The sequence below is a fragment of the Adiantum capillus-veneris genome, chromosome 16 (assembly GCF_014529385.1).
Source record: "Adiantum capillus-veneris isolate H3 chromosome 16, ASM1452938v2, whole genome shotgun sequence".
NCBI classification, from domain to species: Eukaryota; Viridiplantae; Streptophyta; class Polypodiopsida; order Polypodiales; family Pteridaceae; genus Adiantum; species Adiantum capillus-veneris.
Genome location: NC_140946.1, coordinates 29,434,740 through 29,455,328, shown reverse-complemented (window position 1 = coordinate 29,455,328; position 20,589 = coordinate 29,434,740). Strand labels below are relative to the sequence as shown.

Genomic DNA, 20,589 nt, shown 5'->3' with positions numbered 1-20,589 from the left:
CACAGTCTTTAGAGAAGACAAGATTTTTTCCACTCACTTTACATGGAATGAGTATGTTCATGGTTTTGTGTTGGAAATGGTTTCAGGAATTTTCAGCCATGGAGATTCTTGAAGAAGAAAGAAGCACGACTCTAGACGAAGAGTTGAAGCATCGAAGGAGCCACAGAAGACTTTGTGTTGCTTTTGGCGCGGCCCAAAGAAGCAAGCGTTGCAGACCTTTATGAAGTTCAAGTACCGCACGACCCACACAACAGAGTGGGCCGGCGAAGAGTCTCTTCCAGGATTCCGGATGTTGTTGGCGATCTCCCTCGACGCCATAGAGTTCGGTACCGGTACCTCACTCTGAAAAGGAGGAGATGTCACGTGACACATCCAACCCTATGTGTCCGCGGACAAGCTACAACACGACAAGGGTCAGTCCAGTCCAGTCAGTCTAGATTAGAAGTGATCTGGTACTTTTGTGAGTCTATTTGTAGACCGTGCATGCCCAATCACTTAGCATAGATGCATATCCTCTGGTTGCACACAACATAATCATGAGTATTCCCATCAGGATTCATTAGAATCAGTTAGGGGATTTTTCCAGTGCATTTAGCCTATTTTCCCTATTTTTGATATTTTTCACTTATTAATTTAAGTGACTTCCCAACAAACGTAGGTAGGGTAATGTGGGTAAGAAAATATATAAGCAAACCAAAGCTAGCACTCTTTGGCAGATGAGCAAGGAGCACAACAGGCCTTTGGCAGCTGGTACTCCCCTCTCTCAGCAAGAACCCGTCAAGCACCCATCGCCTAGCGTTTCCCATCTTCAGCAGCCTGGCGTTTTTGATCCCAGCCTCATCGCCAACACTTCAGCCCCTAGCGTTTGTAGCATCGCCAGCCATCTCTTGCCTTGGCGTTTTCAGCCCGATCCCGTCCGCAGTGTTCCCCTGCAACTAGCAACTTCATCACCATCAGAAGGCGGCAATTTTGATAGCGTTTTCAGCCCTAGGGACAGCAGGTAAAACCAGCGTTTTCACAGGAGGTAGACCTGCGTTGTTTCAGCCCTAACACCCTGCAGACTCCAGTGTTTGTTAAGTCATTCCAGCCTCCAGAAAAACGCAGCCAAACCTGCGTTTTCAGCCGCCCAAAACAGCCCCAAGGTTCAGCAGATTTTCAGCAGATAGTGTCTTTGGACAGCAATTAGATCCACCCCCAATTCAGCCCCCATTGTCGCCATCGCCATCCCGGTTGTCGTCATCGACATAGCCTAGATGTGCATGAGCTTTTATGCATCATCATTGTACCCATTTGTGCAATCATAAGTAGACCACTCTCGCCGACGAGAGTGGGGCCTTCGGAGGAGGGTTTTACGTCTCTGGTGTTGTATCTCTCTTCTCTCTATCTCTCAGTCTCATACACTTGCACGTACAGTGTCCACTCACTTTGTTCGTGATCATAGCACTCTCCATTAAGAACGGAAGGCTCTCCCTTCCATAAGAACTAAAAGGAACCTTGAGCAAATATGGATCACTCATCTTGAGAAGTACAACATTCATTCCGCTGCACCTTACACTGGCTGTATATCTTATCACTGTACACGTGATCCGTCTCCCTCGTGAAGGTATACCAAGTATGTGTGGAGGCCTCTCCCAATGGAGCTGTGTTGAACTGGAATGATAGTGAAAGACAAGATAGCATGATCAACTGCTACCCCAACCGGCCTAGTTCCCACCACGAAATCCTGAAAGGAAGGAATGTGTCGTGGCGGAGCCATAACATAATCCACTATACTAGCGCCGTGTCGATGTGGAAAGCATGTAAAACCACCAGCTGGCAAGGAATCTCTGTAGGCCATTCAAAATGGCCAATCCATGGGCAGTCCCCAGATCAATCAGGTATCTGCCATACTCAGTGTGCTCCTCATCCTGTAATAATCTAGACAGGTCCATTTCTATAATATCAAGCTCGCGCATCAACTCCTTTGAGGTATCATAGAATACTGTCTGGTGATGGGCAGTCCTAGCATTGAAATCCCCCAAGATAATAGTATCGCCATCTCTGAAAAACTCCCATTTATCATCATCTATCTATATATATATATATATATATATATATATATATATATAGATAGATAGATAGATAGATAGATAGATAGAGAGAGAGAGAGAGAGAGAGAGAGAGAGAGAGAGAGAGAGAGAGAGAGAGAGAGAGAGAGAGAGAGAGAAATGAAATGAAATGTTATATTAAACATCTTCAAAAGGCCAAAATGACCTAAGACCAAATTGATACAATCTTGGTGAATCTAATAGAATGTCTGGGTACAAAAATAAAATGAAGGAAAGCAAAAAACTAAAATCGTAACCGCTAGATGTGAACTAGGAGCTAGCTAGAACTGTGTAGGATATGAGTAGGGGGGTGAGAGTAGTGACTAGGGGCTAATACAACACAATGTGGGTGTGCGTGAAGGAATATAATGGGTGAGAGCTGATACAAAGTGTCACAAACGGGAGCGCATAGCAATATAAAATATACTCGGATAAATAAAATTAATCACTTAATATTGAAGCCAGAGGATATAGAGAGAAATAGATAGAGAGAGAGATACAGTGAGAAGATTGACACAGTACTAGGGACAAGAAGATGGGTTGGTCCCCCCCCGTAATAGTATCTTTATTACTGAGGAGAACTCTATACAAGCACTTGAACCGAACGTATTACCACGTTCGTTCTAGAAGAAGACTTGATGGTTCCCGGAAGCCTCAGCTTCCGATTCCTAGGGCAAAACCCTATTCCAAGGAACTTCCGTTCCTTATTTCAATTCCTCGAGAATCAAGGTTCTCGCCTCTAGATCTCACCTTCCAGACTAAGGGCATGACATCCCTGCAACTCTCTTTTAGAACTCTATTTCCAGAGTCCTCTTCCTGCAGAACAACTCTGCTTTCCCGGACACGAAGTCCTTACTTGGGAATCCCAACTTCCGGATCGCAACTTGAGAGACTACCTCTCTCCGATCCGTGGATCTACTTCCCAAACTCGGGTACGAAACCCCTGGGCTGATCTGGCTCTAGTTCCTCAGAGCGCTTTTCTCCTGCAGAGGCTCGTACCTTCCTCTGCTCCTACTCCCTCACTAAGAGGAAGTACACGTGCAAACAAATACTCAGAGTTCATAACATGAAAATCGTTACCTTCAAAGTCTCGACGCTCGAAACGCAACTCCATTCTCGAAAAGCAATTCCCCGGAAGAGATCTCTCCATAGAAAATCCTCTCTTCCAATCCTACACACAAAAGAGGTGTGTTCTGCGGTTCCTTCTCATAAATCAGCCCCGTCTACGACGTTTAGGGGCTGAAATCAGAGAAAAACAGCAGCTTGTCGCGATGGAAACACGCTCCGTAGGCACTTCTTCGCGAGGGAACTCGCGTACTGGGTCTTGGCGACATCTGGTACAGTTGGGGCAGCCATGGGCATCACCTGCAACGTCTTCTTTACGGCTGAAATTTGTAGCAGCATCTCCTCCTTGCAAAGATTGGTCCTCCTCTCTGAGTAAGGGCATGTGATGCTTTTATAGCTCCTAGCCACAGGCATGAATAGTTGCTCGCGTAGAGATCGCGGCTGTTTTTTTTTTGTTTTTTTAATTTTTTTTTCCGCTTTTTGCCAGAAAAAGAGAGAGAGAAAAGGTTGGTTGATCTGTTGCCTTATTTATCAGATGGCTGCCCACTTATTAAGTGGGCGATCGGTCACCTTTAAAAAATGGTCTGAATCTGTCCAAAAACTCAATAAAACCTGATAAGTTAAAAACAATGCTTTCATAGCACTTCCCAGGCGTCCCTGGATGCAATCACATGCATAGTTGCAATGCAGACATAGACTTCCTCGCGAGAAAGCATCTGCTTTCCCGAAAGGCAATCCCGCTTTCTCAAAAAGCATCTATTTTTCCTCAAAGTTTCCTCTGAGCCCATCTTCATTCAAGTGCTTGCTTTTTCCTTGTGCACAATTCTAACATAGTTCGGAATTTCCTCCCGACTATGGATATTCCCTTTTCGATGCACCCGTCACCCACCTTGTGACGCATCAGGAATACCCATCACCTAGTCCTTTCCTACCGAACTTACGGTACAATCTCCTTCACGATGCTCTATGTCACCCATCCTATGACGCATCAGAGATGTCCGTTCCCGGATGGTCGGATACTTCTTTCCGATGCTCCCTGTCACCCATCCGATGTGACGCATCAGAAGTACCCGTTCTTGGTGGCCTTACAGATATTCCCGTTCTCAGTGTTCCCGTCATTACTTTAAATGACGCACTAGGAATACTCTGTACTCGGATGTCTCCAGTGAGAAAAGCCCTCTCACTTAAAATTCCAATAATTCATTTAGAATTATTTTTCCTTGGTGTTCCAAGCGAGAAAACCCTCTCACTTATAAATCCAATAATTCATTTAGAATTATTTTTCTGGAAGATAAAGCCAATTTAGCAACACAAAGGCTGATACAATATGAGCAGGGTGTACAATCCTCAAAGAGCTAAATCATAGGAGATCCATCATCGATCGCTGGTGGATCTCATCAATCTCCTCCATGGTCTGTAGTCTGACCAGGCGTCGTGCATGTGGGGCCAAAGTGATCTGAATCCTCTGATGCAGCCTTCGTCGATGCTGTGTAGTAGTTCTCCTCAGTAGAGAGAGAGAGAGAGAGAGAGAGAGAGAGAGAGAGAGAGAGAGAGAGAGAGAGAGAGAGAGAGAGAGCTTGGAGGGTTGGCAGCTTGGCGAGTGGACTCACATTGATTGGGCTGGTTGGGATAGTGGTCCGACAACATCTCTACACAGCTGGTTTGAGGCCACATTATTAGCTTAAAATATCATTGGCAGTTTGTATGGGATCTGACATGGGGTTGCTACACATATGATAGAGATCGATGTTGCTATCCTGTTGATTGGCATGCCATGATTGGAGGAGACTACCTTGCCTTCTCATGAGGGGTGGTGGGCTTGCTTTGGCCGAATAGGCTACCAGTGAACATCCAAACACTGATCAAGTGGTACCACACCCTGGTCCCTGAGAGACGAGCCGTCGATGATGTCCATGATGACCAATGTGAGAAACGCAAAGAACAAAAGAACAAGAATCCCATGACAAGCGACATCAGGTGGGTTCCCTTGACAAGCACTCTTGTGTTGATCTGGTGTCCCCACAGAAGAGGCAGATTTATGGATTTGGGATTGGGTCCCCTCGTCAGAGTTGGTCTGCGATTCTGGTGAGTGCTTGAGCAAAGTGATGGGGAGCGACTCTCCTTTGAGTACACGGCTTGCATTTGGTGGCGGATCCTTATAAGGGAGCAACACCCTCTACACTGTCCATGCCAATTAGGCCATTGGTCTCGGCAACGAATCTCTCTTGCTTTTTAGTTATAGTTTTGGTATGCATCTGGAGCCTTAGGGTCAGCCGCCTGATATGTTACTTCATGTGGATGCTTGCACATCCAGGACCTCTTGTTGACACTTGGGCTTCATGTACTCGCCATGGTCGGACATGTCAACAATGTACTACATAACAAGAGGAGTCCCTATGCCATTGATTTTGAATATGTCCATATGCACAACTCGTTTGGTGGGCTGTATGTGTTTGCTTATCAGAGTTGGCAATGGGTTTGTGACGTGGGGGGAACGACTGCAGGGCTACCGCTTCCAGGGTCGCACACTCTAGTTGAGAGCTTGCCAATAGATCAAGTCTTCTTGATTACATCTTTGAGCTTCAGATGAGGCACCCTTGATATGCTTCCACCCATTGTACTTTAGTTTGACCTCCATCCACAGGGTACAGTTTAAACACGATTTACTGCATTAAGTTATGGATTATATGGAAGGTCATCGTGCTCACAACTACATGCAATGCATAAAGAGTTTTTATGTTTTTACTATTTTTTTTTGGTCTCCAATGGAAACTCTAAAACTTTGTTCCAGACCGTAGTGTTTCTCCCATTTCTATTGTGCCTGGTTACTATGGTCTGCTATATATAAAATATGGGTGCTATACTCGGCCAGAAAGGGGGTTGCTAAGATATTCCTATCTTTGATGAGTGGTACCACCTATAGGCTATTTAGAATCCTTCTCTTTTTTAAGGAGTACTTTAGCTGACTTATCAGTTCTTTTGAAGGGTTAAGGGTTTATCTACTTAACTGCCTCTTATTTTTGTTGGGCTGCTAACCTTAAGCGTTTTTGTTCCAATACTGAAGGAAAAATTGTCAAGGAGCATAAGGTTGTTGAACATGGGAAGGTTGAATTTCAGTCAACGTATCGTGGACGCAAGTAAGTCCAGGCCAGCCTTGAAACCAAAAAGTCTGTGTGTTAGTGGGTTCATACATGAGCAATGTGTGTTGATGCGTGAAAGAAGATAGGAAGCTGAAAAATTGATACTCATGCAATTACATGTACAGAGCTTTGGCACTCCGGTCCATGGAAGACAAAGAAGACATAAAACGCTGGCGAGAAGAGCGAAAAAGGAGCTATCCAACTTCTGGGAATATCTTGCGAAAGGTTTGCGTGTTTCTTTAGAATTAAAAGCTGGGCTTCGTAAACGGCAGTGGCTCATCCAGGGATTTTACAGGCTGAGAAAAAGAGAGAGCGGGAATCTGAAGGAGAATTATTTGATGAAGAGGCACAGCAGCGACGTCAGGTAATGTGCTTGCAAAGGGATGCATTCAAGAAATGGAGGGCTTGTTGAAGGTTTAGTTTTTTTGTTGGCTCTTTTTCTCATAGGACTTGTTTCTATGGCAGCGAATGTTGGATGTCATAGCTAAGCAGAAGCAGCTCGGTTATCAAGTTCCAGAGATTCCTTCCCATTATTTCCGTACACAGAACAGGCAATCCAAAAAAAGCAGACAAGATGATAATGCTAGGTCAACCACCGCTCAAGAGAAAAATTCAATTAGACTAGACGATAATGCTAGGCCAGCCATCACTCAAGAGGGAAATTCAATTGTAGATGGTTCAAATGGGAAGAGTGGGATAAAGGAAGCTGGAGATGTCTCTTCTATTGGCATGCAAAATAGGGAGGGCTCACCTCATGAAAAGAAAAATGATGACGATAATCAATATCACAGGAATGGTCATTTCAAGAAGGGTCATCGTAATAAGTTCTCATCGTGGCAGGATCGCAGAAAACTGCACCAGGATTCGCACCCTCCGTTTGCACGGTGGCAGCGGCCATCACTTCTTTCCCAACTTTTAATTAAAGACATTGAAGCAGAAAACAGCCAACTTTTGCAATGTTGCAGATTCATTGTGAACAATGCCTTCTTGAAGGACTGTGCACTCACTTCTATGAAACACTTTGAATGGATAGAAGCAGCTTTGGGTCCAAATGGGAGCGACCCACTTGTGGATGTGATGGATCCAAAGGTACAGTTGAAATTGGAAGTTGGGGAAGAAGCGTCTACTTCGGACCATTCTCCATGCGGAGAAGAGTCTTATCAAGCGTCGGATTCAAAAAACCTGATAACCGTCACACAAGAAGTAATTAGCAATATAATGAATGAGTCTATAACAAATAAGGATGTTATTTCTTGTGATGATGTACCAGGTGTATCTCCAAGAAAAAGGAAAGGAAATGAGGAACAAAATACGGTGCAGCCAGGGAGGGACTCCCATGATTCTTGTCTCCCAAAAGGCTCTGGAAAGACAGAGTGTAATACTTTGCAGATGTGCAGTAAGGGACTCCCAGATGCGCTTGTTGAGCTAAACCATGCTGCCAGTGAAGACATAATTGGCGATGTACAAGCATCATGGAAACCGAGAATTACTGAGTTCTTGTCTCAGGACTTGGAGGCAGGAGAAGCAGCATCCGGAAACAGTGAAAGCGTAGTTGAAGACGAGGAAGACATTTCACAGTACATGAATCTTGATGTAAGTGGAGCAGATTCCGGATGCTGCTATGATTGAGATGTGGATCATGTATATAACCATTTAGCTGGAAACTGTTGTTCAAAAGTTTTGTAATGTACATATGCTCCAATTAAATGCTTTGTATGATGTGGTGAAACATGCTTGATGATGGGGTACACATACAGCTAGTCCTTTCAAAGGCAATTTACTCCAGGATAAAAGTTCACTTTGCTGATCGATGTGTGAACAGTAGCGCATCTTGTGGATGTGGATATGTATGGGTGGGTGGTCGTGCACGCCTAGAGGACCTGCATTGTTGGTTGGGTTGGCCACCCAGGAGGTCTGCATCCTTCGACCCCCTTTTTGTGGGTTTTTTTTTGGATAAGGGGGGGTGGGGTGGGGGGACACGCTTAAGTTTATCCAGTTTATAGGTGCTCTCCTTTTATATGTCATGGGTTTGTCTTGTGGCTGCCCTTGCCAGGGTATATCATTATGGGGATTAAGTGGTTGGCATGCAGGTTTTCCCCAGTTGATGGAGCAAAGGAGTGAGCTGCATTGTCAACACCTTGGTGCTAAGTTTTCTCAGCCAAAGGATCTGCTTACCTGCTTTCTTCATCCCTTGCAGGGCAATTACATAAATTATGGAAGGTTTCAGAGGCTTCCGACGCTGAAAACATTGCCACTCCTCTTGCTTCCAGGCTGCAAAGGCAACAAACACAGCACCAGTACAAGCCTCAATCCTTATGGCTGTGTTTTCAGCCAATGGAGGAGTGCTCGGCTTCGGCTTGCATCAGTAGGGCTTGTGTTTGGAATTAAGCAGGGAATGTGTATGTATGATTGAGGAGAGAGTTGACATCTGCCTGCATTAGGGGTAAGTGTGGGGCTCTGCTTCGGCTTGCATCCGAAGGGTTTGTGGTTGGGATTAAGCAGCCCTTTGAATGTGTACGTCTTATTGAGGAGAGACTTGAGATCTGCCTGCATCAGGGTTGAGTGGTGCTCTCACCTGACGATTATTACCCCTCGTAATCCATGGTTGTGGTGGTAGATGATGCGGAGCTTTGGTATTGAGCTGGAGGATATCAGTATGAGCTGTGGTGCTTTACCCTCACCCAAGAGGTGATTAGTGGCTGGAATATACTTGGGCTTGTGGTAATGACTTGCTTTCAGGAGGTGGTTGGTGGGCTTTGCTGTAAGCAGCAAGTATCATCTCATTACTTGTGAAATCTTGGACGTCAGACCTTGTGGACAACATCAAGGAACTTAGTATATGCAATAGAAGGTATGGAGGATTTGGATGGATGCATTTTGGGCGGTCGTGGCTTCATTATTTTTTAGCAAATACATGAAGAAACGTAAATCAATAAAGAAAGAACAAACATTCTCTCTCCTTTATTTCTGCTACTTGTCATTGTAAGCTTGCAAGGGAGATGATCTGTACCCGTAGCCCCATCGACTGCCATGGGGGTTGGTGTTACTCTCTCTAAGTACCCCACCTCTCCTACTATCTTGTGTATTCTCATGCAAAGCTTCAAGGTGTTTTGGTCTGAGATGTGAGGCAGAGTTTAGGCACAGGTTTGCTTGCTTGGCTTCTGGTAACAAAAGAAGAAGGGCGATGCTGTGGGCTTTGCACAGTGCTAAACAATGCTGGATTTACAGTCTTTTAAGTGGTGAAAGATCCACTTAACAAAGAGTTTGCCATTGCTTAGACCTTGACTCACATGTGACATTGCAATTTGCACTACGTATACACAAATAGACATATCAACTCCTTGTTGATAGACACTGAAATAAAGTAATCTCTAGCATCGCGACGATGCAACTGTCTGACTCCTTGGAAAAGCAGTAGGTTTGTGCAGCCCTCAAGGGCAAATCTACGCAACAATGTCTAAATGTACTTTGACCGACACAAAGCAATATCCTCCTTGCATAGCTTAAATGGAGAGCCCAAATAGTGATGCAAGAAGCCTTAATGTGGCATTTCTAAAGGTGCTTACAAGTCAAACTTGAACTCTCCAATGTGTCCTATCTACAGCAATGAGAAGTGTCTCATCCAAATTAAGAAGAATTATTAGCATTGCGTCACTTGCATGCTTCATATGATAAGCTTTTAGTCGTACAATTTAGAAGACCATGCATAATCCAGTAAGCATGTATTTTCTCACAGAAGCACGTGCTTTAAGCCATACAAAGCTTTTCAACTTGCATATTTTTGTTTTCATGCCTTTTAAAACAAAAGCACTAGGTTTGATTACACACCCTTCCTCCATGTAAGACACCATTCAAAAACACGCACATTACATCCAATTGATGTACATTTCAACTATATGAGGTGCTAAGAACAAAAGGGTGTATTCATGCAAGGGAGATCAATATCAGTGCCCATTCCTTTAACATAACCTTTTACCACAAGCGTAATCTTAGGGCGCTTGATGCCACCATTTGGTTTAAACCCTCTTTATATACAGATGACCTTTTTTTAGGGGCATGATGCAAAGGTCATGTACCGATGTTCATAATAGCACTAAACTTTGATTGCTTTTAGCAAAAAGTTTGAATTTTATGCCTCGTAAAAACATGCTCTTCCTTGAAGTAGATACTTGAAACAACCAAATTACACAAGGGCTTGGGGAGGAGAACTTCAATAATAGAGAGGACGTGCCGATACTTGAGATGACAACCTCAACAATAGTCAAACCCATTATGGACCTTTGTTTGTAGTAGTCATGGTTGTTCCGATAATATACAATGTAGTGAAATAAAAGAGTCATCCTAGTTTTTAACTACTCATATGTTCCACACAATGTTTACAGAGATTGATTATTTTGGACATCAATGGAGTGATGTTGTTTTGAGACCATATTTACAAGATGAAGAGTACATTGGGTTGCGTACTTTGAGGAGGAGAACTTCAATAAAAGAGAGGACGTGCCGACATTGGAGATGACAACCTCAACAATAGTCAAACCCATCATGGACCTTTGTTTGTAGTAGACATGGTTGTTCCGATAGTATGCAATGTAGTGAAATAAAAGAGTCATCCTAGCTTTTAACTACTCATATGTTCCACACAATGTTTGCAGAGATTGATTATTTTTGACATCAATGGAGTGCTGTTGTTTTGAGACCATATATACAAGATGAAGAGTACATTGGGTTGCATACTTTTTAATCATAGGATTATTGTTCATTCGTGCACCAAGGATTTTCTTCTTCCACGGTTTAGGGTTTTGCATTTTCTTCTTCCACAGTTTAGAGGCACAATTTGGTCTTTGATGCAACCAAAACTTGGTCTTTGATGCAACCAAAACCTCGAGCCACTGACAACCATAGTTTGTATCGAAGCCAAAATTTTGAAATTAGAACTGAATTTTGTGTATAGCCAAAAAAATTGTGTTTCATTGAGCACAGTTACCGCTCTACAAAATCCAATGTACACATGTTTTACAAACCTTTTTTTCAAATCTATGTGGCATTTGATGCTCACAACACTTCGTTGATAGATGACACACCCCATAAAGGTTTTCTTAACCCACTCGACACAACTTTCTCTCCACCCTCATTTGAAGGACATCTTCATGATTTTTACCTAGAGGATATTTTGATGCTCACAAGACTTTGTTGATAGATGACACACCCCATAAGGGTTTGCTTAACCCACCCAACACAACTTTCTCTCCACCCTTATTTTCATGATCTTTACAGGACATTTTGATCTCATATTTGTAGCAATTATATTTAAGCCACTTGTGTACCTCTGAATTTGTACTTGCAAGTACACTCCGTAATATCAACTCTATACATGAAAATGATTCTTTGTACCTATCAAGTTGCCAACGCACACACACACACACACACACACACACACACACACACACACAGACACAGAGAGAGAGAGAGAGAGAGAGAGAGAGAGAGAGAGAGAGAGAGAGAGAGAGAGAGAGAGAGGATTTATTTCACTCTTAACACAATTTATATAAAAATGTGTATTTATCCATTTTTGTGGGAGTCATAGGCGATGTATTACATTGGCACGATTTGAACTCACCACAAAGATCTCTACAAGAAACTCATTTCTCCCTTAGTTGCATTACTTTGTATTCACCCAACAAGACATACCATTTTGAGGGATCATTGTCTACAGTCTCCTCCACTATGTCATGTCAAAGTTAGAACATGTTACACTGCTCCCTTATTGTTATCAATGTCACAAGGTTGAGGCCTTTATCCATCACTTTAACATCTATGACAATGTTGTTTTCCAAACCTGCCGACTCTTAATCAATAGGACATATCAACTTTCGACGATGTGAGAACACTTGTATCAAAAGGACATGATAACCGACTAACAATCATATACTTGACAATTAGAGTGCCAAGTGCAATCTTGAATTGACTGAGTAACAATCATATACTTGACAACAACCAGAGTATCAAGTGAAATCTTGTAGCACATGCCATCCTCCTCTTTCACATACCAGCCTCTATCGAGAAGCTTATCACAGAAGAAAGAATAAAGGGATTTGCAGACTAATATAACCTTAGCAACATGTACATGGGAGGTGTGGAAAATCTCAACAATATACTAATAGGACATAAATTTATAAGCTTGAGCAATTCATTGGATACAAAGTTTTGAAGAGACCTTTGTACATCCCTATAAAGCTTACTCTGCAATGCTTCAATGTTATGTCAAAAGCTGACTAGTCCACACAGTTCCAATTGGTTGGTAGAGGAACCCTTACTAGTGTTCCTTTTTTATTCCTTTGATTGAGTTGGTAAAAATGGTCGTTGAAGAATACACATTCATCTGCAAGGCTCTTGCTAGTTCTTCTTGCATACTGTAAGACACAAATGTGAGCATGGGTTATAGAGATGAAGCCTATAATACGCTCCATGGGCTCCCATCCTCGTATAAAGAAGGATAATCATCTATAAATGTAAGAGCTAAATATAAGTGAACAAAAGAAGAATAAACATCTATACATATAAGAGCTAAATGTGAGAGAAGCCATCACAATTGAATTTACTTACAATTGCATTGTGGATGACCATTGAGACATTATCACCATGAACAATCGCTTTAGAGTGAGTAAAAACGTGTTGAACTAAAACCTCTTTTACAATCTTCTTACCAACTTCCATGACTTTAAAATCTAGCACTCTCGCTTTTCATGCGAATGAAAAAGATTTGCTATAGAGGACCTATTTGCTTGGCTGCATGAGAACCTAAGAACCCTTCCTTACCCTTTTCTCTTGCGATTGATTAACTGCGGTGAGGGAGTTTGAAAATGGAAATAGAGCTTATGCTTTCCATGGCCTTCTTGGTTGAGATCAATTGGAGAGAGAGTAGAGCAGTCCCTAGAGCTTTTGGGTAGGAAGAAGAAGAAGAAGCCATAGTTCTAAGAGTAACAAGAAAGATAGCCTTCAAATGGAGGGAGAATGAGTTTTGAAAGATTTTGTTATGGAGGGAGAATCATGGTGCTTTTAAATATATAGTAAAGTCACTCTCTCTTAGTACCGGACAATTATTAGAGTCACCCCCTCTCAGCTCCTGGACAGGGAACCAATTCAAGGGAACTGGCATGAGAGGATAATGTCACTTATGGTAGAGGTTTGGGAAAGATTTCAATAGGTTTTTCGGACATCAAAATGTACTATAGTTGAATAGAGCCTTACTTGGCCTTCTCATGAACATAATGATATTGTACTCTAAAGGCCTAATGTGGGCATAAAAAGTCAGTTTCTCGCAATGGCTATACAACTCTAGTTATCGAAGTAGATCATGGTCATTTGTTCTGGCAAGCCAACTTAAAAAATTAGCCTTCGTAACCACATTGAATCACATGTATCACTACAAACAACCTATACTTCACCTATGTGGATGATAAGGCCATTGTAGGATGTTTCTTATTGCTCCATGAAACTGCTCTTGAGCTAAAAGAAAAGGTGTAGCCTGTAGTCAATTGTCATCCATTTGGATCTCCTCCCCAATCTGAATCACTCCGTCCTTGAAAAATGATCTTAGATTTCGTACCTCTAGTCGCATAAAAAATGCCTAATAATGTTGATTGCTTTATATACTACAAAGTCGAAGAGCCTGCTCCATATGTGACTTGGTGGGTCTCTGCACAAATGAGTTGAGAATTCCCACCAGGAAACTGACATCAAACTAGGTGTTGAGCACCCAAATAAGAGAAACCATTAGCCTTTGATAACTTGTAGCATCTACTACATATGAGGGGTCATATTGTGACAACTTCCAATTGAGATCTATAGGAGACAAAAAAGGTTTACACTTTGTCATGCAAATACTACTCTTGGATATAGTGCTGATGAGAGAGAAAGATGCCCCGCTCTGTCTACCATATCTCCAATCCAAGGAATTAATGAAGCAAGTCAAGATCTATCATCATGGTACTACGGATGTTGTCAACATGGCTACCGAGGATTATAAGTGTCACCAATCCTCCATCACTTAAATTATACAATTTTGGGTCTATAGAAGATGACAAGAGCATTTAGAAAGAATGAGTCTATCTTCTTGTACCACACTCAAGAGGCTTGTTTCAAGCAAGCCATAGAGAGAGCCTTTCACAACATGCAAACCATGTCATCATTGAAATATGGATCCAAGAACTCTGGAGGTTGCTCCACATACTCCTCTAAGTCACCATTGAGAAGATCCGAGATGACATCCATTTCATTAACGGGTCACCTAAAAAAGGTAACAAGGGAAAATATTTTTTGAATGGTCACCATCCTCGTAGGTGATGCAAACATCTTGTCGTAGTCCACACCATGTATGTAAGAGAAGCCCTTAGCACGAGCTGTGTCTTGTGTTTATCCACCAAAGAGCCACCAAATTTATACTTGGTCTTGTAGACCCATTTGACACGAATCACCTTCCCCTTGGCAAGCCGCACAACCAACTGCCAAGTGTTACTCTTCTTAATGGAATCAAGTTCTTTCTGCATGGCCAACTTCCCCTTTTATTTCTGAAAGCGCCTCCTCAAGTGCTAGAGGGTCTCTTGATAACTATAGACATCAAAGCATAGTTCACCTACAATAAATTTTGCTTCATCAATCGAAAATTGAGAACGTCACATCATACTAGCATCACACAAATTTGGTGGAAAATGTAAAATAGCTGCATCTCACAAAGTCTCCAATAGCCACTTTGATAACTTGATGGGTTTGCCCTCGGAAGCGGGAGCTATTGGTACATCTCCTCTAAATTCTCCCCATGGTCAGAACCACTCTCATTTGCATCATCAAGGATATGTGGATTCTCCTCTTGAGCTTGAGGGAAAGGAATTGTAGAAGAGGGTTCATCAACCTCAAGAGGAATATCATGATCTAGATCTCCAAGTATCAAAAAATCAGGGTTTGTCATGGAAGACTTGGGAGTAAATCCCTCTCTAAAGGAATAAGCTCATTGAAGACCACATTGTGGCTCAATACAACATTCTTCTTCACTGGATCATAGAGTTGATATCCCTCCAAAAGACTATTGTTGCCAACAAAGAACATTCTCATGGACTTGGGGTCAAACTTCCCCCTTTGCTTCTTCAATACATGGACGTATGCATTGCTCCCAAGTATCCAAAAATGAGAGACATCATTATTTATATTAAATTAAGCCTCAAACAAGTCTTCCCTAGAATTGAAGAGGTTGGAGATCGATTTATGGTGTGAACTGATGTCACAACTTTCTCTGTCCACACAAACTTTGGCAAATCTCAATGTTCGAGCATAGTCTGCACCATCTCAATTACTGCCCTATTCATTTGCTCCACATTCCAGTTTTTAAAAGTGATATTTGCAAGATCTTGCTTGATGCCATGGTCCACCAAAATTGAATAAGAAATTTGGAGGTAAACTCTCCACCTTTGTTTGGTAAAATTGTCTTCAATACTTTGCTGCTCTCCTTCTCCAAGAGCTCTACCCAAAGATGGAGTCTGCATGGGTTCCACAAAGGTGGGTGTGAACCAACTCCAAAACCACAATATCTGAGGAACCGCTATCAAGGATCCAATCTTGACCATCTCAAACCGCAATAGTGTTGCAACCTTCGATGTCCCTAGAGATTCCTCTGACTGTAGCACCTCCAAATTAACAAAGGTTGGTTTTTGTACTGTTGTCGTAAAAGTCGAAGCATCGCCAACTCGCTTTAGACACATCCACAAATAATGGCCTTATTCCCCACAATGATTGCAACGCTGAACTCCTTTCAAAGCATACTTTTCAACATTGCTCTTCAGATTGTTGTTGCTTTCTTCTTACCCTTTTGCTTCTTGTTGTTATTGTTTGGAAGGACCATCCAAGGCTTTGAAGCCTGAATTCTTCCCTGTATTGAACCACTCCTCTTGGTCCAACACCATTGGAGCAATCTCACCCCAAGAAATAGTATTTGATTTGCCACTCCTGACCAGTGAAGAATAGATATTGGAACACCAAGGGAGTAGCTAGGCTAAAATCTTGTGGTCACGTCCTCTGAATTCATCAGCTTTCCCATATGAAGTATCTCATACTGGAGTTCTTGCATCTTGTTGATATGGTCCCTCATGGATGATTGCTTGGCATCCAAGGTCCACAACTGCACCTCCAAAGCAATTCGCTTCATTGGAGGAACTCAATTATATAAAGATGAAATTTGATCCCAAATTTGCTTCACGTCCTAGATTTATTGGATGTTGTTGATGACCGATGGTGTACTATTAAGAATAATAAATGATCGGACTCAAGAATTGACATGTTCCCATAGCTTCACACCCACTGGATCCTTTGGGTTTTGAAAGTTACTATTGACAAAACCTTCAAGCTCATAAGAGTTGAAGAGTACCATCATGGTTGCTTTCAAAAGGCATAGTTCTCGCTACTCAATGATCCTAGGGAAAGGTACGAAGGGTAGGTATCTTGATTGGTTGATCACCTACATCAAAGCAAAATTGGACCAATCTCCCCACCTCTTGTTGACCTGTTCTCCATCATGCACTTCTCTCATTGTACTTCTTCACCATGGATCGAGTTAAAATCAGAATCATCACCCCTCTCCAATGAACGATATAACTTGGGAATGTAACAAGGCTATAATCAAGATGGATGAAGGGAAACCTTCAAATCACTATAGCCAAAAGCAGCCCCATATGAGTGAAAACCAATAGGAAAATAGCACACCGTATCTTTTCATGATGAAATTTTAGCACCACATACTTGCACAAATCACTGAATTTGATTGAAGAGCACTCTAAGGCTCTGATACCTTCTCAAAGGTGCAGCACAAAAGGGTGAATTAGGTAATGATCTCTTCTGAAACCACGATCAAAGGTCCTCTTGAGACCAGGAATCCAATGGATCTTGGATCTATCAGAAAAAAATTCCTCTAAAACATGCTCCAATTGTGTACCGCCCACCAAATGGGCACGAACGCAAGATCTGCTACACAACCCACAAACAAAGGAAGTTGAGTAGTAGAGAGAGGGAGCGCTAGTGACAGAGAGAGAGATTGGTTGGAGAGAACGCCAGAGAGAGAAATGCTTGTGAGAGAAAAAACTTAGAGAAAGAGTGTGACTGCACATAGCATAAATGCCAGAGAGAGAGAGAGAGAGAGAGAGAGAGAGAGAGAGAGAGAGAGAGAGAGAGAGAGAGAGAGAGAGAGAGAGAGAGAGAGAGTCCCAAACATTGGCTTCTTTGCAATGCACTGATATGCCAAAAACTACAGGGGAGAAATTACATTTGGCTTTGGGTTCACACTTGATGCACTCTTGCTGGGTAGTGATACTAGTAGTCCATGACACATGGTAGATAGAGGAGTGGTGGCCAAGAGGAAACCATGGCTTGTTCACCACCTCCACAATCCGAAGATAGGCATAGCTATGTTGTCTAAGATATTTGGGCTAGTGGTTGGTTGCCTTTTATGTTTTGTATATATGCTCAATTGGTTGGTATTGGGACGTCTATGAGTTTAGAGTCGTGTCCTTAGCCTAGCACTTGCACACGTTCATTATCTGTGCACAATTGGAGCACCCCCATTGTACCTTTGAGTCCTTGGCTTGGAGCTAAATGTGCTACTAGCCAGACTCTGTATCGGTTTTTTGAGTATAGTTGAGCTTCCATTTGGTTTTGGAGTTTGTCGTTGTGTCATTTTGAGTACAGTATTCCTATCTCAATTCATTCCATATTCTTATACAATGTTTGATATGTGTGTGGAGTGAGATTTCTTGCACACTGCACTAAGGAGCACCCACAATAGAGAGCATGACATAGATTTCTTGCTACAGGTGCTCTCATTTTTGGCACGCCTCGATGGGACCTCAACAAAAGTCTCACTATGCTACTAAGTTTACACAATTGAGGAGCTACCTAGTGAGTACTTCTTCCCTAGTAGAAGTAGGTGCAATTTGCTAAGAGCCACTTTCTAGACTCAGAGACACTAAGGCAATAACTTTGTGAAGCTTTCAGGCCAGGTGACTTTCAAGAGAAGGTTTTAGATGAGTTGGGGAACTTGGTGCCTCAACTTGATAAGAATTTTGTAGAGCCTATGACAAGAACGAAGCTATGGTTTCCAAGCTAGCTAGCTAGTTAGTACTTCTTCCTCCCTAGTACCCTAGATATCTTTGTAGACAAATGGTATAGGCAATTTGCTAAGAACCACTTTCTAGATTCGGAGACACTATGGCAACAACTCTGTGAAGCTTTCAAACCAGGTGAATTTCAAGAGAAGGTTTTAGATGAGTTGGAGAACTTGGTGCCTCACCTTAATAAGAATTTTGTAGAACGTATGACAAGAAGAAAAGCTTTGGTTGCCAAGATTCTCCAACAACCAAGAGACTTTATGGTCAAGAAGTGGGTGGGGAAGGCTCTTCCCAAAGCTTCTCAACAGAAGCTAAGGGAGTCTCTCTGACCTAACGCCACACTCGATGAATTTGTGGCTGCAACTACTAGGTTAGAAGGGGCAAGGAGGTTGTTCAAGGACCCTCTTCAAGTAGATTCCACTTCAATTCTCTTGGAAAGTGCATCCGACCCTTTGATTTCTTTATGCAAAGAATTAGAAGCACTAAAATTACAGCAAGCTCTTCATGAGGAGAGATACGGTGTGTATGTGCGCGCGCACGCATGCACACACACACACACACACACACACAAAGAGAGAGAGAGAGAGAGAGAGAGAGAGAGAGAGAGAGAGAGAGAGAGAGAGAGAGAGAGAGAGAGAGAGAGAGAGAGAGAGAGAGCACAGAATGTGGGTGGATCACCTCACCATAATGTGTGAGAGAGCCCCTTATTATTCTATCTAGTAATAAGTGATGGGTGGTCAAAAACTTCTAATGTGTCCGACTAGGGTAAGAGGCACACCGCCTGTACCCCAACAATCTCCCACTTAAAGGCAAATGCGCTGATAAGTGGTACTACTATAAGACCTAGCAGTATGTACAAGAGTTATAGGGGAGAATCTCATCTCAACCTATAGCCATTGGCTCTTTCAAAGTCGATGCATTCCATCTTATAGGCTATAGCGATGTGCAAACCCATATATCCATGTTGACCCTGCAGATTTCCTGTAATGACCTGCTTTTCTCCATGATGCATCATGTTGTGTCAGTTATTGCTCGACTGACAACCCCATCTATAAATACTCCCACTACAACTACTATGTCGGGTCTCAACACTAAGAGGTCATACATGAGAGTCTCAAAGGCTGATGATAAATGCGTAATCTTTGCCAGCATATCCATTCCAATTGCATCAGTGCCAAGTGCAGTGGCCTCTGGCAATCTATTCGCAGTAGGTATCTCAACACTCACTGTATCACCACCAGAACTAATCACACATGAACGTGTCAATCCTGACTCTAGGGTAGTTGTCACTCCCTCATCATCCATAGGGACTATATCCATGTGTAGTGGCATCATCATATTAGTCTCTAGCATGAGCATGTCAAAGACTCCATATCACTCATCTCTGTGTTAGGAGGCATCTCTGTCCTGAGAGGGTCAATCTAATGTGTCTCGCAAGAGCATGGATGCTCTAACTTTGTATCTACAGACATGTCATGCATAGCACTCTGGAGCTCATTTGTGAAAGATATGTATCTCATCTCTTGTTGACATGACTGAAATGTAATCAAGACTATGCCATCTCGCACCTAAGATACATGTATAGGGTAGACCAACCAATCATGGCTCCTCTCGCAATGACTAGCAAACCGCAATGCATCTGAAAAGAGTGCTCTCTAAGCAGTACTTGAAATCCACTATCTCTCAACTGTCTCATCGGGATCAAACCGTGTATCAGCTGAGGAACATAGCATACATGTCGTAGCATATAGGATGCACCACTGGGTAATGACAAGCATTATGTCGTATGATGACCCATCAACTAGATGCACATGACTAAGACTCCCTCTTGCAAAAGTGCTAAATCACTCATGGCATGATGTGACGTGGAATGTTACATACTCATCTAGCAACCATCAAGAGCAAGTGGAATCTCTATCCAACATTAAAAAACGAGGAACACCAGGAGTAAATGGGACATTATTGTCACTAGCATACAAAGCCACTTCTCTAGTTTGTGTCAAAACCATCTTTGCATGACACATACATATGTGTTGTTGTCTCATGTGTCTAATGCAATGTCATCTAATGTGCCTTATGTGACAATGCCAACATCTCAAGTGTCAACATGAACGAGACCGTTGTATCACATGAGTTATCATAGTGGACTCA

The 20,589-nt window shown here is 42.5% G+C and overlaps 1 protein-coding gene across 1 annotated transcript in view; it reads left to right on the top strand.

The window, feature by feature from the left end:
- LOC147438784 (uncharacterized) overlaps window positions 1-9,863 on the top strand; it is a 59,408-nt gene extending 49,545 nt beyond the window's left edge. Inside the window, exons 4-8 of the mRNA XM_086484760.1 lie at window positions 6,217-6,289; window positions 6,418-6,517; window positions 6,588-6,656; window positions 6,758-7,885; window positions 8,346-9,863. Coding sequence (XP_086340886.1) covers window positions 6,217-6,289; window positions 6,418-6,517; window positions 6,588-6,656; window positions 6,758-7,885; window positions 8,346-8,705 — 1,730 coding nt within the window. The 3' untranslated portion in view covers window positions 8,706-9,863. The remainder of the gene's footprint in view (window positions 1-6,216; window positions 6,290-6,417; window positions 6,518-6,587; window positions 6,657-6,757; window positions 7,886-8,345) is intronic.
- The last annotated feature ends 10,726 nt before the right edge of the window (window positions 9,864-20,589 follow it).